Raw genomic sequence first — 16,485 nt, 5'->3', positions numbered from 1 at the left:
ATCGTTGTTGATGTAACGCAACATCCAGCTTAATTATATGGTGTAACATCATCTCGATGTGAGTCGATTATCGATGATGTAACCTGATATCCTGCTTAATCTCACGTTGTGTGGGAGGATGTATGATCTAATATATGGGATCATTGTGAGTGTATTTACTTCTTCGTCTAATAATATCACATTCAATAGCAATTTAATTTCATTTGTAAAATTGGAGTGGTTGAAGATTAAGTCTATAAATCGGTTTCATATTGAAGTTCTATTGTGTGTAGTTCGATCTAATCGTCCTCTTGACATTATCTATATATACATGTGGCATTAATACATGACCATGGTGTCCGGCATCGATGAGAGAGACATGGCAAGTCAAATGGGGAACAGATCTCACGCCACGTGGCCGACACCCCCCACCCCCCCGTCCCGGCCTTCGTATGGTTTCGACGGACGTGCCCTCCTGTCATTTATAATCTCGGAATCCGTCGGAAGCCCATCCGTGGTCGGTATCGTATTCGATCGATGCGGAGGTCCACAGCGTAATCCAGCGAGGTAAACCCGTTATCATCCTTCGTCCCTAGAGATCCAGTTCTTGGTCGGAAATCTTTCGTGATTACGGAACCCAATCCTGTGTGTGTTGCTGACTGCCTTTGGGAAGGAGGTTGGAGGGTTTTGAGGCGGAAGTCGGAGCTGGAGGACCGATAAAGTTTGGTCCTTTTGGCCATTGAGACAGAATTCGGAGGTGGAAGATCTACTTGATGCCTTTACGCTAGAACCCTACGGGTTTGCTTTGAGGAAGGTAATCTTTTTTTGTTTCCCTTTTTTGCCTGGGATCGACGCATACAGAATTTTAGAATTTCTATGCTTATCCTGGAATTTGATTTGATGAGGGGTTTTTTCTGTTGCATGGAATTTATGTATACAGAATTTTATCATGACTTCGCATATCTTATAACTTGCTTTAATGAAGTCTTTTTTCTTCCTTTTTTGGCTAGCATTGATGCTGACAGAATTTTCATGACAATGCTTCTCCTGAAATTGCTTCAAGGATTCTTTTTTGTTTGTATTTATTTATTTTCCTGGTGATGCATACGAAATTATACCGTGACTATGATGGTTATCATGTAATCTGGCTTAATGATTTTTTTTTTTTCCTTTTGGCCCGGTGTTGATGCATACAGAATTTTATTATGATTATGCATATCCTGAGATTTACTTTAAGGGACGTATATATGTTTTTTTGTTTTTCTTTTGGCCTAATATTGATGCATACAAAATTTTGTCATGGCTATGATTCTTCTGAAATTTTCTGTAAGGAAGATATACTTTTTGTTGTTTTTCTTTTGTACATGCCGTTGACGGATACAAATATACCGTGGCTATGGTTATCCTGAAATCTGCCTTGAAAGATTTTTTCTTGAAGGCCTGGCATTGATGCATACAGAATTTTATGATGACTATGCTTATCATGCACCACTTCATGTCAAGAATTGACTGCATTATGAGTGCAGATGCCTACACATGGGCATGAGCATCTGAAAATGCTTTTTTTAGTTGTGTGGGAGATCTGGTACCTGAAACATGATGGGTACATCTGTACTCCTTTGGCTTGCCATTTTCTCTTTGAGTCCTAGCTTGCAGCATATTTTGGTCTATCATCAAATTTTCAACCCTCATATCAGTAAAATAAAAGACAGTCTTAAGGTTTTTATTTTTGTTTATTGAATGTATATGTCTGAGGTGCATGGAGACCTCTGTTTTACTGTATCTTTGGGCTTCTTATGTTCGAGTGACTTCAACTGTGTGTTAGCCATCAGGTCCCTTTTCGTAGTTAAGATATTTTTTGATTTTCAGGGATCATTTTTTTTCCCTTCTTTTTAACATTCAATGTTGTTTACATCTTAATCTGAATTCGTAAGATAATGTTGTTAAGAAAAAGCTACTTGTTAATGTTGTAGGGTAACTCTCTGGTTGCTTTCCCATGGTTTCCTATCTTCATAAGGTGAAGAAACATAATTAATGGTATTGGATACTTTCTTTTTCTTTTATTGTTTTTGTTTGTTCTGAGTCCTTCTGATCTGTTATTTTGTCAAGATAACTTGTTTTTCATGTTAGAATTGATGAAATAGACATTTCATTGTCAAAACATACAACTATCGGTCAATTTTATGATCAAAACATAGATATGTAGTCTCATATTCTAACATTAAGGAATTACAATTCATGACTCTTTGGTAGTTATTTTCTACTGCAGGTACTTGTAAAGTAGAGATCGTATTATTATTTAGACAGTTAATGGCTAACGAGTCTGCAAAACGGCCGTTGCTCTCAGGGTTAGTAGATCCTCCTAAATATCCCCAGAAGAATACCACAACCAAGAGAAAAAGGTTCCTCCGTAGTAAAAGTGCCCCATCTGTCGACATCCTATTGGGTCCGACTGAAGTTGGTGGCACACTTCCTGATTCAAAGTTGAATTCCATCTATTTTCGTCCAAGCCTTAAGCAAGTAGTTCTCTACTTGGTTATCTACCTAGGAGCAGGGGCTGCTTGCTTTTATCTTGTAAAGGATCAACTTGCTGGCAAGAAAACAAATGGTGTTCTTGATGCTATATACTTCTCCATCGTAACAATGACCACCGTTGGTTATGGAGATCTGGTTCCAAATAGTGTCACCACAAAACTTCTAGCATCTGTTTTTGTGTTTACTGGCATGGCAATAGTAGGTATGTTGTTAAGTAGAGCAGCTGATTATCTTGTTGAAAAGCAGGAAATGTTGTTATATAAAGCATTACATATGCGTTGCAAGGGAGGGGAGGCACATATGTTGAAACAGATTGAGACTAACAAAGTAAAATATAAATTCTATACAACTGCAGTGATTCTTGTATTGCTAATTACCATCGGGACTGTGTTTCTATGGAAGGTCGAGAAAATAGAATTTGTCGATGCCTTTTATTGTGTTTGTTCTACTATAACCACATTAGGATATGGAGACAAGAGCTTCTCAACTGGAGGAGGTCGTGCATTTGCTATTTTCTGGATCGTAACTAGCACTGTTTGTGTAGCTCAGTTCTTTCTATACCTTGCTGAGTTAAACGCAGAACACCGACAGAAATTACTGGCTAAATGGGTCCTTACTAGGAGAATGACATTTGTGGACCTTGAAGCAGCAGATCTTGATGATGATGGTGTTGTGGGGTAAGTAATTCCACCCCTAACCATCTAAATTTCTCTCGATGAAGTCTGTTTACGATTTTGAATACTAATACCTATTTTTTCTGTTATTCACAGTGCTGCAGAGTTCATAATTTATAAGCTGAAAGAGATGGGGAAGATCAGCGAAGAGGATATCGCACTTGTGATGGAGGAATTCGAGGATCTCGACATTGATCAGTCCGGTACACTATCAGCAGCTGATCTGGTTCTTGCTCGGTCTAATCAGTAGAGAAGCTTATGGTTAACACCATACTTCTTTCAGATGTATCTATTGGTTGTTAAGTTTATGTTAATAAATGCTTCTCTCAAGTTAATTTTGTCAATATTCTAGTTTGTCGATTTTGTGACTTGCAGTCGGTTTCGTCACATATTTTGTTAACTACATCGAATTAGAATCAGTTGATCTTTTTCTGATTGGAAAAGATCCATGTAATCAGCATCAAATATGAGACATTACGACTTCTCCTGTTATCTTCATCAATAGAACCTTGAGGGTTGTTGAAACATAATGAACTTGTGATGTTACTGTTGGATCTGAAAGAAGAGAAACTAGGAGGATATATTAAATTGGTGTCATATCTGCTAAAAATTACTTGCTTCCCAACGCTAAGTTGATCACAAAGTACAAGCTTTTAGTAGCAACAAGATATATTTATAAGAGTGCTTGTCTGTGATCAACTTCTAGCTACTTTGACCAGTTAACTGCCAGTTTGCAAACACAACATCAAAGATTCAATTGGCAATGATTTCCCCCTTCCAAGTTCGATGTCCAAGGATAAATGTACTTGATACTGATGGGTTCCTGTTCCATGATTGTAGCTTGAGGCAAGAAGTCTTGTCATGATTGTAACTTTACCATCATTTTTTATGAATTTATTCTATAATAAAAAGAGATTTCACAACTATATATTTTTTTTTATAAATTTTTGAATTTTATTTTTTAGCTTATATTTTTTACATTTTCTATATTGAACCTATGGTTTGATGTATATCTATAAACTAATCTTCATATTCACCCTTTTAAATTTAAGTTTCTAAATTTAAATTTACTAATTGCCACTATTTTAAATTCTTTTAGATTTAATACTCGACTTAAACTTAAAGTCAAACTTAATTCATTTCTTTCTATAGGAGAATATAACTCGAACTGCTATATAGGATAATATTAGCTTTTGCTACTGTGATTGCACTCACTTCAAACTCTTAAATTAATATGAGACTAAATATGATCTTATCAAAGTTAGAAATTATTTAGTTTCCAATGCGCCTGCTTTATTTTGTCCTCTCACGATGGATCAAAAAGGTTTCACCTTTATTAGTTTTGATTCTCCTCCAAACAACGTCAAATTAAATACGACATTATTAAATATATATGTAAATTTTATAATATACATGTATGTTACCATAGTTAATTGATCATTAACATACAATGATATTAAAAAACTAATTAATATTAATTATTTTTCATATATGTCCCTCAAAATTTAAGTCTAGAAAATGATAAGTTAAGATATACATGAAATTAAAAGGATAAATATGTAGAACCTTCTAGATTTAAACTAGCAAATATATATATATATATATATATATATATATATATATATATATATATATAGAGAGAGAGAGAGAGAGAGGGAGGAGTTTTGTTTGCCTTCGAGACCACGTCAGACAGCTCTGTGAATGTTAAACCTATCCCGCCCGTTCCCATATCTGCTCACCTTTCTCGGTCGTTCTCCCCAGTCGCTCGCCGCCAAGAACCCTAGCTTGTCGATCCGCCTCCAAATTCGTCCATCAGGTACTTTCGCCGTCCCGCCATTCGTCGTCCCCTCCCTTTCCATTCGTCGCGGGGAATGGACGAGGGAGGCCACACTGTCTCGATGTTTCCTGGATCGGCGCGTGGTCTCGGTGTCCTCTCTCTGGGTTTCTCGTGTTCTCGTCTTGGGCCATCCTAAAGGTCACAGGTCTTGGATAGAGGGCAAGTGGAGATAGGCTTTTTGCCGTCACTTAAAATTCGCCGGAGCGATTTAGTAGTAGTGCTCCTACTGATGTTGCTCGCCACCTCTTATCGCGCAATTCTCCGTATGCAATCATTTTGTGGTTTCGTTTCTTGAGATGGAAATATGTCTGGTTTTCTAGGTATGTTCGTCCCGCAACAATGGCGGGACTTATACGAAGATAACCTTTATATTCTTCTTTTTGTTTCTGATGCATTATAAAGGAATTACTTCTTCCATTATCACCAGCATTATTTTTAATAAGTTTAGATATGAAATTAGCATTATAAAGTTGTCAGGTCATTTCATCAATAATTTAGGCAGGCACTCGATTTAGAACCCACTTTCTTCATTTTATTTTTTATTTTTTTAAAAAAAGTGATCATATTTAAATGTACAGTTGCATTTTGATTATGCAATTAAAACCTTACCAAAATGAAAATCTCTCAACTTCTAGAGTTTATCTTCGTTGCTATCATGTCATATGGTGTCTTTTTGATAATTGTAGACTGTTTTACCTTGATTTCTTGATATTATGATTTAATTTTTCACTCTTTCCTTCTGTATAGGGCCTCAAAATAAGATGTCAGGAAATGAAATTGCACTCAACAAAACTCAGGTAGGCCCAGTACTTTCTTTCCAGTTAAACTTTTGTTGTTCTTGGGTCATCGAATCATGTATGAAAATGTAGCATATTTGTTTTCAAGAGAATATTTGTTGTTGATGGAGCCTTGTCATTAAAATGTGTAGGCTCAGTTCTTCCTCTCCTTTTGTAACCAAGATCTCTCATCTACTTTGTTTTTGTTTGGGTTTCCTGCATGAATGTTGTCATGAATTTAAAATCAGTTGAGTATGTTTGTCAATTATGAAATTTTTAGTAGACATTTCATTGTTAATGGTCATTGATTTTCATTACCTTTGCAATAATTGGAAGCATCTAGGGATGTCTCTTAGTGGTAAATACAGAAGAAGTACATTTGTTTCACTATACTCCAGCAGGCCAAAAGTTCCTATGTGTGGATCCAAACAAATGATGGGTTGATACAACAAGTTGAAGGGGAATTTGTAACAGTTTGTCCTTTGATTCATCGAGAGATGCTTCGGACTGGGTTGGGTTCCTGTAAGAATAATCCCATCCCTCTACCAGAGCAAGTCAGTCCAGCCATATTGAGTTCGATACTTCATTACTGCCGATTTCACCAAGTTCCAGGTCATTCAGATAAGGTTTGAAGCATTTTGTTGTTGTTATGTTTTTTTACATTTAGCTTTGTTGAAGAATGTTGATATTGCTGCCAACCGTAGAATCAGAATTAATGAGCTAGAGATCTAGCTTTGTTTAAATTCTATTTTTAAGATTCAGTTTGGATCAAGTCTTAAACTATGTCATGTTGTGTGACCTATGTTCCACTCATTTAATGCATTCTACTTACTGGTATCTGCATCATTGTCATTGCATCAGTGATTTAAAAAGCGCTAGGCGCCAAGGTCCAAAAACGCTCGAGGCTTTAGGCGCTCACCCGAGCGAAGCGAGACTCTAAAATATAAAAAATATATAATATAATTAATAAATATAATAATATTATATTAATTATATTATATAAAGCGCGTCGTCTGGAAATGAAGCGAGGCGCTCGGGCCTCACCTCGCCCGAGTACCTAGGCGAGCACCTATTGAAATCACTGCATTGCATGACATTCTGAGTCACCAAATGAGATGAAGCTAGGTTTAGTGAACACAGTGCACATGAGATTTTTGGTTTGTGACTTTCATTTGTTCTTTCATTCTTTTATGCAATATTTGTTGTTTAGTTATTTCAGACTCATTTCAGCCCGTAGCATGTCATAGTCATGAATTCGTGTTGATTGATCTCAAATTTTAGGTGCATCTATTTAATTGTTCCTAAATCTTATACCTATTCTAACAATCCTTGACTTGGACTTGAAAGAAAATGAACTTCCAATATATCATTATTTTCTTAAATGCAAAGTTTACCGACCAATGGATTTATTAAAGTGTTCAGAAGCCAAATATTAAAACGTGAGCCTTAACCAACGTATTTTAATTCTCACCTTTATAATCATGAATTAATTAAAAGTTGTAACTGTTAGGTTGGAAAGGATGTTCATGAACGTATGCATTTGATATGCAACATGGACTTCATGGTATGGTGCATATTGCGGGATGCTTGATGGGGTAGGAGGTTTCATCTTGATCATAAAAATGACTCACAAATTTATATTTTAGTTGCGTTTGACCTGCTATGGGATTCTGAAATTTTAAGTTGAATTCCATACTGGTATCATCACTTTTGACTTCTGTTTTAGTAACTTGTTTGTTGTTTCTCAGGAACGGAAATCCTTTGATGAAAAATTTATGAAAACTGATACTGATCGATTAGTGGAGTTGATATCAGCAGCTCACAGTCTCGAGTTAAGCCCTTTGGTGGATCTTATTAGTCGAGCAATTGCTCGTATAATAGAAGGAAGTAGTAATGATGAGATACGTGAAATTTTTCGTGTTCCTGATGATCTCACTGAGGTACATATGATTTCAGGCAACTACTTTGTATTTGAAATTTGATGTAAAAATAACTCACCTGTGTCCTATTTTAGGAGGAGAAATTGGAGCCACTGAGAAATCCAACAAATAATCTTTACATCCGGTTATTAAATCAACATCTTGCTAGAAAAAGGAAAAACATGAAGGAACAAAAGGAATTAAAGGTAATTGCATTCTGTTGAATACTTTTATGACTTCAGCTGTTATATTTTGTAAATTTAAATGCATCTCTAAAAGGTCAATTAACAGTGTCAACTATGTTTTTTCTTTCTTGATGATAAAAATTTATTTTGTCTTAAAATCAACCTATTTAAACGATACATGCCATTGCAGAATGTGGAACTTGAAAAGAAACAGGAGGATAAGCGTACGGTCGAGGAGCTTCTGGAACTTATTAATGGGAAAGATGAAGGTACCGTGAGCAGTTTTTTTGGCCTCCTAGATTTAGACTTATCTTCACACTAACTCAAAATTTTTCATATCTGTTTTGTTTCTTGCCTTCACCACCTATTGACTCTCTTTTAACTGTACAGCAGATTTCAGTACTTTGATTTTTCAATAGATTGTTGAATTGGCCTGATGAAGTACAAGATTTCAGTTTTATTGTTTTAAACTTTCAATCGGATAATATGTTTTTTTGTGAAAGTTTAACATTCAAAGATTTTCTTTTCTGTTTTATTTTAATGTGTTTGAAAGGCTAATATGATCTAATTTCTTTTTTGGTTTATCATAATGTGTATTGACAAATTGTATAGGCCTCTATACTTCTGACATTCTTCAATGCATATAAGCAGTATATCTGTGTATGTCACTGGCTCAGCAGATCTTGAATCAACCTGACCTGCTGACCTTGAGAAAGCGGGTTTGTGATGTAACCCTTCTCCTAAAGTTGCCTCTGCATGAGTCTCTTATCTCTCAACCTCATCTAAACAAATTTGAAATGCTTTGAGCAAGGTGCAAAGCAAACAAAAACTTAGCAAGGTCAATATGAATTGCTTCCTTGCTTGTCTCTTCTAGTATAGTTCCTTCAATTTTCTAGATGGTACTCAAACTCTGGTGCCGTGATAAGATTTCTCATTTGTGATTTGGTGACAGGATTTAAGTAATGTAAACAACATCTTTACTTATAGGGTTAAGGATGTTTATGTTCTCTCCCTAGACCTACATTGTCAGAAGCCTTGTGCGCTGGGTCAACCTGTTGTTCCTCCAATGTTCTAGACGGCTTATATAAGATCTTTGGTTGAGGAGAAAACTGTGCATCATTTATGCTAAGATTTTTTTTTCCTATACGAAGATATTACATTGTGCCCAGTTGTCTCAGAAATGCCAGATCTGGGCCTTGGGTGGCTGACCATAAATCTTGCTTGGCTAGCCACCAAGGTGGCTGGTTCTGTTCATGGTAGCTGGCCCTTATAGGTGGCTTGTTCTTGATTGATAAGACATTTTTCAGTTGCAACTTGTTTACTACTACACTTAATGGCAGTTTCTCTGCATATATAACAATGGTCACCATATTATTCACCAAGGAAACCATATAAGTTCTGAACAGTATAGATACAAAAATTAATAGGAAGGGTTAGTGATTCTTATATATGCTTATTTACAAAAGATTGTTCATCAATTTATTGGCTTATGTCAGTGGTTATTCATTCTTGGATATGAGAGTGTCATGCTCCCTCCGAAGGAAAGAAGCATTGTATTTGGTGCATTTTAAGGTGCTGTGCAACTAGATCTCTTTCCAGACTCCAGAGCAAAGAAATTTTAAATAAGGCAGGCTTTGGTGCATTTTAGGTGCTGTGCAATTAGATTTCTTTCCAGACTCCAGAGTAAAGAAATTTTAAATAAGGCTGGCTTGGGTTGCTGCAGCGAGGTTGCTTCATTATGATTTGGGTTTAAGGTTCAAGAAACATGGAAATTATTTATCAACTTTGTGGTACCTCCTATACTTTCTTTTGGGAGAAATGTGAATTGATTATCCTTTTATACAAAAAGATGATAGATAAAATTGGAAAAGGGAGAGAAGGAAAGTAGAAACAGTTAAAAGAAAAGATAAGAAGGGAAAGAACATTAAGGAAGCTAGGGGACACCATGTTTTCATTCATGTCGTCTATTTTCTCTTGTTAATGTGAAATGGTTGGCTATAACATCCTACTTCGTATAGATCTACCCTTTTTTTTCTTGAGGATAGATTCCCTAAGTATTTTGACTATTGGCTTGTTAATGAAGGAGCATTTATGTTAAATATGTGGTAGAAATGGATGGTTGAAAAACTTATTTACCTAATAAGAACGGCAAGACATTCTACTGATTGAACTGTGATTAAAGTTTCTAGCTGGACTGCAATTTTATGGCTTGCTTAGTTCAATGATTAGTTCTTCATTTCTTTGTTGTTTTGCTGTAGGATATCTTATTCTACTGTTAAACTGGCATATATCATCATGTTAATGTTTACTTGTACTGGTCACACTGTAATGTTGAAGTTTCTTTGACTGATGTTGCTTCCAAGGAGTTAATTTCGTCTAGGTTTCAGGTTGAATTTTTTATTCTAAACTAAACCCTGTTGATCATTACTGTGTGTGTGCACATTGCTGGAAATTTTTGAGTTTTTAGCATGTGTATAGGACTTACGTCAAGTGCCACTTTCCATTTTTCAACAGTATGTGGAAACGGTTATCATTAGTTTTTATGTGTTGTATCGTGTTTTTCAGCAGATTTGAAATGTGTAAGAGCATCTAAATGTAAAAGGAAGAGTAAAAAAAGAAAGAATAAAGCACAGAGTTCTTCCGTAAATTATCTAAATTGTCCAGATGTAAAGGTTAGTAACATCATCATTTATCCTCTGAAGAATTTGTGATAGCCACATCTCCCAGCTGCAGTGTAATTAATATTTGTTTTGTATTTCTAGTAAACAGCTACTTTGTTTACATTATTGCAGGAAGTTGGTGTTGTTCTTCCTCCTATGAGAACTTCAGATGATGGTGCTGAAGATTTTTCCTGTACAGAAACTGAGTTCGATGATGATTTGGATCAAGAAAAGATGAGAGAAAATGACAGGTGAGATATCTTCAAATGTGTGCATAATTTAATGATTTCTTATTGCTTATTTGTTTCTTGCTGAAACTTCAATTCTAGTTAAGTAGAAAATTTTGCAACTTATATCAAAATGATTATCTCCTTTGTTTACAGATTAAAAACTAATGCTCTCCAGTAGCTAATAATTGAATTATGTAGTTGCTGCTATAAATACCAGTACTGTTTTATTCTAGCTGTCACCTTCTATTTTGGTGGAGTATTGGTGTGAGGTCTGTCATGACAAGGTTAAGTTGACACAACGGTTTGGTCTGGACTGGTAAAATTGGGAAACTTTTCTTGGAAAGTACCATATGTTGGTTGGTACCTGACCAACAAATCTTGTGTGGAAAGATATAATTTATCACAAAAGTTTTGTTTCTACGTTGATATTGCTTTTTCTTAGTTCTAAAGGTTTATTTACATAAGCTAGTTAAACATATCAATCCTTCTTTACCTTCCGAATAGACCCATATCTTATTGGCATACCATCTGTAAACTCCGTCAGTTTTCCGAGACATTGTGAACCTCAGCATATTTTCATTTGTGAGGCTATAATTTCTATTCTTATATTTATTCTGTAACTCTGTGATAATTTACTATATGTTTGATCTTCATTATACTGATTATTAGTAGGTCCATCACTTTATTATTCATATTATATATGATTAAAAAATTTCACCTATTTTGTATTCTTCTTGTATTAACTGTATCCCCACTCTTCTCACTTCAGAAGGTTTGTTTTGCTTTTTCCCCTCAATTTTTATGTCCATTTGGCTATGAAAGTTATACCTTTTTACTAATAGCGTTTTAACTGCTTCATAGCCTTGCTCTCTTTTTGTTAACTGCTTTATTGATCTCATTGCTTCATTGCCAACCTTTCTTCTCCCCATCAAATCAATATCTCTAAATTATCCCAGACCTCCTTCCACAGTCTTTTATTGGCCATTACATTACTGATCTTGAGTTTCATGTTTCTTCCCTTTTCTATTATTAAGGTTTTGTATCATCTTTATATTTTGCTACTATCAAATATAGACTTTAAATGTTCATTATTAATTTTTTTATACACATTGAATAACATTAATGTTTACTGAAGTTGCATTCATATACGTCACAACTATGTGAATATTCTATTCATCTGCCTAGAGAATAATAAATTTAATTAAAATTTATTACACTCAAATAGAATTAACTTACACATCTCCTTTTCAGGTATGCAGTAGTGACGGTAAGATAAAAGTAACAAAATTTATAGTTGTTGCACCTATTTATTTTTAACCATTCCAATGGACTCCATGTGTAAATTTTCATTGTTCCTTCCAATGTTACCATGGAGTCCCCTTTAAAAATCTGTACATGTTTTAAAATTGTGAATATATCATAAACATTTACATGTACCTATCAAGTCTTTATTAGTTCCTGTTAGATTCCTATGCCTTCTAGTTTGTACCTAAACTGTTGTAATACTTCAGATGCTTTTGATTTTTTCGTCTTTGTATCCACTGTTGTTTGATGTTGATTCTCAAAACTCTTAAGAGTCTAGAGTCTGCAAAAATAGTATTTATTCAAAATTTGTTTTACTTTTACACTTTCTTAGGAATTTGACTAATTTGTGATGTACTATATGTTATTACACTTTTAGTGGTGGAAAGAAGTCCCAACCCAAATAGTTGGGGAATTGTGACTTATTGTTGTTGTTATTCTGTGATACTAAGTGTGTGAAAAAAGTACATGAAAAAGGTACCATGAAGAAAGAAGCACACAAGGATTGTATACTTATGATATACAAACATTGTTGAGTGTTCAACAAAAGCAGCTTGAGTCATATTGTGGAGATTATTCAGGTAATCGAAGGAAACAAACTAAAAGAACAATGAAAACATCTTTACGTAAAGAAGTGTTGTTATTTAGTAATCCACAAGAAATTGCAAGTACATGCAAAAAACAATGGACTGCTCTTCTCAGAAAACAGTTAACTAGCTGGATGCACTCCATGAAACTTAACCTTTGACATATGCATATATCCACAGACCACGTGCACTTACAGACTGAGAATATGAGTTATCATCAGAATTCATAATAGATCTAGATTCTATCTCATTCATTTACAACTTTGAGAATTTGTGTTCCTTTAACAAACTTGTTTCTAGGATGTAGTATTATTATCTGTAACTTGGCATGCTTTATTATCCATTGATGCAGGATAGTTGCAGAGTTTGCTAGGAGATTACGTTTAATCGACTATCGTTAGTACATGAAAGACAAGTAGTTTCAGACTTGGATATTCAGAGGTCTGCCCTATGCTTCCACTTTGGTTTCTCTTTATTTATCAGGTTGTCATGCCGGATAACTTGTACTTCAAATTGTATCATGTTGGAATACTTAATAATATGCTAAAGGTAACCTGTTCTTTCCAGATATATTAACATGTTTCTTCTATTTCATTATCTTTGATTTTGTCTCCCTCTTTTTTATATTTTTAGAACATTTTGAATTAGGTAAGGAAACCATGTGTTTTTTATAACCCCAGGTTTTTAAATAATGTTAAACATTTTAGTTCTATATTTTCTAATAATAAGTTCTATATTTTATAACACCATGGACTACTTTATGATAAAGATCGTGTCTTGTGCTTGAGTTTTGTTAATTATGTTGAAATCTTCATGTTATTTGATAAACATCTCCATCTGGTTCCGTCTTTTTCAGCTAAATATGTGTGGGTTTCCAAGTATTTAAATTACTTTGACTCCTCTGTTAGCTTCTTGGTAGTTATCCTAAAAGAATACTAACCGTCATCATAAGATGATGTTGGAAGTTGATGTATGACATGAATGACATGTGGAATGACCGAACGAGTATTAGATATATTTGGAAGTTGATGTATGTGAATTTAATTACGTTGGACAACAAATTCTTTTTGTATTATAATACTCTAGATGATGAAATATCAATACCACCTATGTGGATGATGAAATATCAAAACCAGATCATGAAAGTATTGTGACTTTTTGTAGCATAAATAAGAATATGCTAAGAGGATGCACTATGCATGCTGAAATTTCTCTTTCTTCGCTTTTCTTTATTTAAATTATAGAATTGTTAGTTGCACTAAAATTTTGTGAGCTTTCAGAGAATATGTAATGTAACTTGGTGGTGGCTTTTTTTTTTCTGCCAAAATATTTTGTGGATTATAACTTGTTGACTTGTTTGAAAACTCCAATCTGGTAAACATGTGGTCAATTATGTTAATTTATTAAGTGGATTGTTGCCTCAAAAATAAGTACAAGGTATTGTTTAGATTATATGTATATATATATGTATACACACACACACACACACACACACACACACACATACACACACACACATATATATATATATATATATATATATATATATATATATATATATATATATATTCTTGGCGGTGTGGAGTGGCGGATACAATAGGTGTGCATAACATAATTTAGGTTTGTATATCGCAGAATTTCTAGGATGTCTGAATAATTCTATAGTTAATATTCATCCTGAAACACTCTTCATAGGCATTACATGAAATCATGATCAACATTATAGAACAAGATGCAACAGTGCAGTCGAACCAGAACTACTCCCAAGCGAAACTGCACCAGTAATTTTTTCAAGTAAATGTCAAGTAGTATGTCCGGTAAGCTTTATCTGTGTACAATTAAAGTATGCTGCTTTGAGGGATCATTTACATTCTTCTTTAGTATTTCTCATCCATCTGGTAAAAATATTGCTTTCATTTAACTTTAATGTCCCTCATTATTGGAATTGTTGAGGACTTAACTAGTCAAAACTAAAGCCTCCTGGAGCTTCTTTTTGAAGCTCTATCTTGCAAGTTCTGTCAGTATGCTGGAATTATAGGCAACAAGCTTTCTCTTGGGATCACGGATGCTGGATGCTTAAGAAATTGCAACTTTCCATATTTATGAGAGAAGGCACTTACCTTGACATGGTGCAGAAGCTGAAATCACCTTATTGGGTTCTGTACTAGAGCAGATATGGTTGTCTGGTAGTTTGATTGTTGAGGGACATTATGGTATGAATGCTTGTCCAGTTTGACACCTGGAACTTCAATTTTGTTACTAAGCAATAAGGAGAATGGAGAAATAAAGAATATGAATACTTAGAGGAAAGCCAGGGCTTTAGTAAGCCTACCATGGTTGCTGTTTCAATTATGAACTTCAGAGAGAGAGAGAGAGAGAGAGAGAGAGAGAGAGAGAGAGAGAGAGAGAGAGAGGCCTTTCCTACAAATATGTGGGTCCAGTTTGGGTTCTGATTGGATATACATATTTAGGTACTTTTGAATAATATATTCTCTTTATAGCCTACTAGGCTGTTGTGCTGCCGAGTTGGGGACTAATAGATGGCTCTTCATGGTATACATCAGGCACTGTTCCTATAGGGTCCTCAATGAAAATAATCATAATTCATACCAATTAAAAGATAAGGAAAACAATGTATCAGCATTGAAGCATAGGTTTGAGGCACCACTTGTATTGGAGTTAGCAAAATGAGAGTAAATTGTCTAGAATTCTATATTTAGCAAAATGAGGAAAAGTGGTTGTATGACTGATAGTATGGTGAAACATACTTGGAATGCATGTCTGTGCCATGATAGAAATGTATTTCTAGGGTAAACTTCATTTTTTTCTTGAAAATCTTAAAAATCTACTTGTGAACTTTGATGCGTTTCTTTACCTTCTTATATTATCTGATTCTTTACCTTCAGATCTGGACCAATTTGATTTGAGGCAGAACGGGATTGTAGAAGCAGCTCTTCTCCAAAAGAGGTTGGAGAATGCAGTGAGAATGTGCATTGCATGCAACTCTTTGGCAGTGGTGGTGGTCGAAGGTGAACAGACGCTCTTTAAAAGAGCTAAGCTTGGCGTTATAATGCCTGTAAGTTGCTCGACTATTTACCGAAATGAGAAAATCATTATAGCCGACAACATGTGGACTTGTAGAATTGTAATAGAAACCCGCATCTCGGGATGTTTAATTTCCATCGTTGAATGTTCGAGCATGAGGGATGCGTGGTTTATTTTGGTGCTGGACATGTGAAGGGCAAAATAGGAACTTAAGATCATATCGTTGACTTAGACCTAATAATCCAAATGTATATATATATATATATATATATATATATATATATATATATATAATGTTGGCTTTCATTTCACCAATGTTTATATGTTAGCCATAAAAGAAGTGTTAAATTTTTAAATGCCTTAAATATCTTTTATCATTTTAATCTACTATTTGATTTCACTTTTTAAACTTAAATTTAAAAGGATCTTAATTAACAGTCTTGATTTATATTCTTATTAACTCCTATAGAATATTAATACTAAACCCAACTTATTTCCTGAATGTGTTTTATTTAAGTTGGGTCTGTCCCATTTCACGTAAGAATATATTTCATTTTGACCACAAATAATAAACTTTACAGTTGGGTTGATCGTTGATCTTATAGAATTTGTGGTTAGTTTTGATTTCATTTTTTTTATTAGTATTACTATGCCTACTAATTATTTTCTACTTTTCAAGAATATTTGCATGGAAACATCTCAATACAACCCCAGCATTTGATGCACGAATCTTAACAATGATTTCTTTGTTGCATA

The 16,485-nt window shown here is 34.5% G+C and overlaps 2 protein-coding genes across 11 annotated transcripts; both read left to right on the top strand.

Annotated features, from left to right (window-relative positions):
• Nucleotides 1–417: 417 nt before the first annotated feature.
• Nucleotides 418–3,546, top strand: LOC103985109 (two pore potassium channel a). 4 transcript variants are annotated; one of them, XM_018823448.2, is made up of 4 exons: nt 418–546; nt 653–793; nt 2,249–3,191; nt 3,285–3,546. In XM_018823448.2, the coding sequence occupies exons 3-4, from the start codon at nt 2,290–2,292 to the stop codon at nt 3,436–3,438; spliced, it is 1,056 nt and encodes a 351-aa protein (XP_018678993.2). In that variant the 5' UTR covers nt 418–546; nt 653–793; nt 2,249–2,289; the 3' UTR covers nt 3,439–3,546. The 4 variants fall into 4 exon arrangements, with proteins under 4 accessions (XP_018678993.2, XP_064991681.1, XP_064991682.1 ...); XM_065135610.1 differs by adding an exon at nt 1,953–1,996 and having other exon boundaries at nt 462–793; XM_018823445.2 differs by adding an exon at nt 1,953–2,016 and having other exon boundaries at nt 462–793.
• Nucleotides 3,547–4,855: 1,309 nt separating this feature from the next.
• LOC103985117 (SKP1-like protein 20) lies at nt 4,856–15,902 on the top strand. Of its 7 annotated transcripts, none has more exons than XR_010492932.1 (10): nt 4,856–5,004; nt 5,773–5,822; nt 6,200–6,427; nt 7,550–7,741; nt 7,816–7,926; nt 8,096–8,174; nt 10,471–10,577; nt 10,698–10,816; nt 13,037–13,233; nt 15,591–15,902. XR_010492932.1 is itself a non-coding variant. In XM_065135520.1 (10 exons), exons 1-9 carry the CDS (start codon nt 4,890–4,892, stop codon nt 13,083–13,085), a joined length of 1,044 nt encoding a protein of 347 aa, XP_064991592.1. In that variant the 5' UTR covers nt 4,856–4,889; the 3' UTR covers nt 13,086–13,125; nt 15,591–15,902. The 7 variants fall into 7 exon arrangements, 6 of the variants coding, with proteins under 6 accessions (XP_064991592.1, XP_009401024.2, XP_009401016.2 ...); XM_065135520.1 differs by having other exon boundaries at nt 6,203–6,427; nt 10,474–10,577; nt 13,037–13,125; XM_009402749.3 differs by having other exon boundaries at nt 6,203–6,427; nt 13,037–13,125.
• The last annotated feature ends 583 nt before the right edge of the window (nt 15,903–16,485 follow it).

Source organism: Musa acuminata, chromosome BXJ3-1 (assembly GCF_036884655.1).
Source record: "Musa acuminata AAA Group cultivar baxijiao chromosome BXJ3-1, Cavendish_Baxijiao_AAA, whole genome shotgun sequence".
Lineage (NCBI taxonomy): Eukaryota > Viridiplantae > Streptophyta > Magnoliopsida > Zingiberales > Musaceae > Musa > Musa acuminata.
The sequence above is the reverse complement of the archived record's forward strand: the minus strand, read 5'-3'. Positions and strand labels throughout refer to the sequence as shown.

Bases quoted from the DNA above. Each gene is read 5' to 3' on its own strand.
- LOC103985117 (XM_009402732.3), top strand. From the start codon at position 4,890: ATGTTAAACCTATCCCGCCCGTTCCCATATCTGCTCACCTTTCTCGGT. The intron at 7,927-8,095 runs GTAATTGCATTC...ATGCCATTGCAG, and splicing joins AGGAACAAAAGGAATTAAAG to AATGTGGAACTTGAAAAGAA. The intron at 8,175-10,470 runs GTACCGTGAGCA...CGTGTTTTTCAG, and splicing joins TATTAATGGGAAAGATGAAG to CAGATTTGAAATGTGTAAGA.
- LOC103985109 (XM_018823448.2), top strand. From the start codon at position 2,290: ATGGCTAACGAGTCTGCAAAACGGCCGTTGCTCTCAGGGTTAGTAGAT. The intron at 3,192-3,284 runs GTAAGTAATTCC...TGTTATTCACAG, and splicing joins GATGATGATGGTGTTGTGGG to TGCTGCAGAGTTCATAATTT.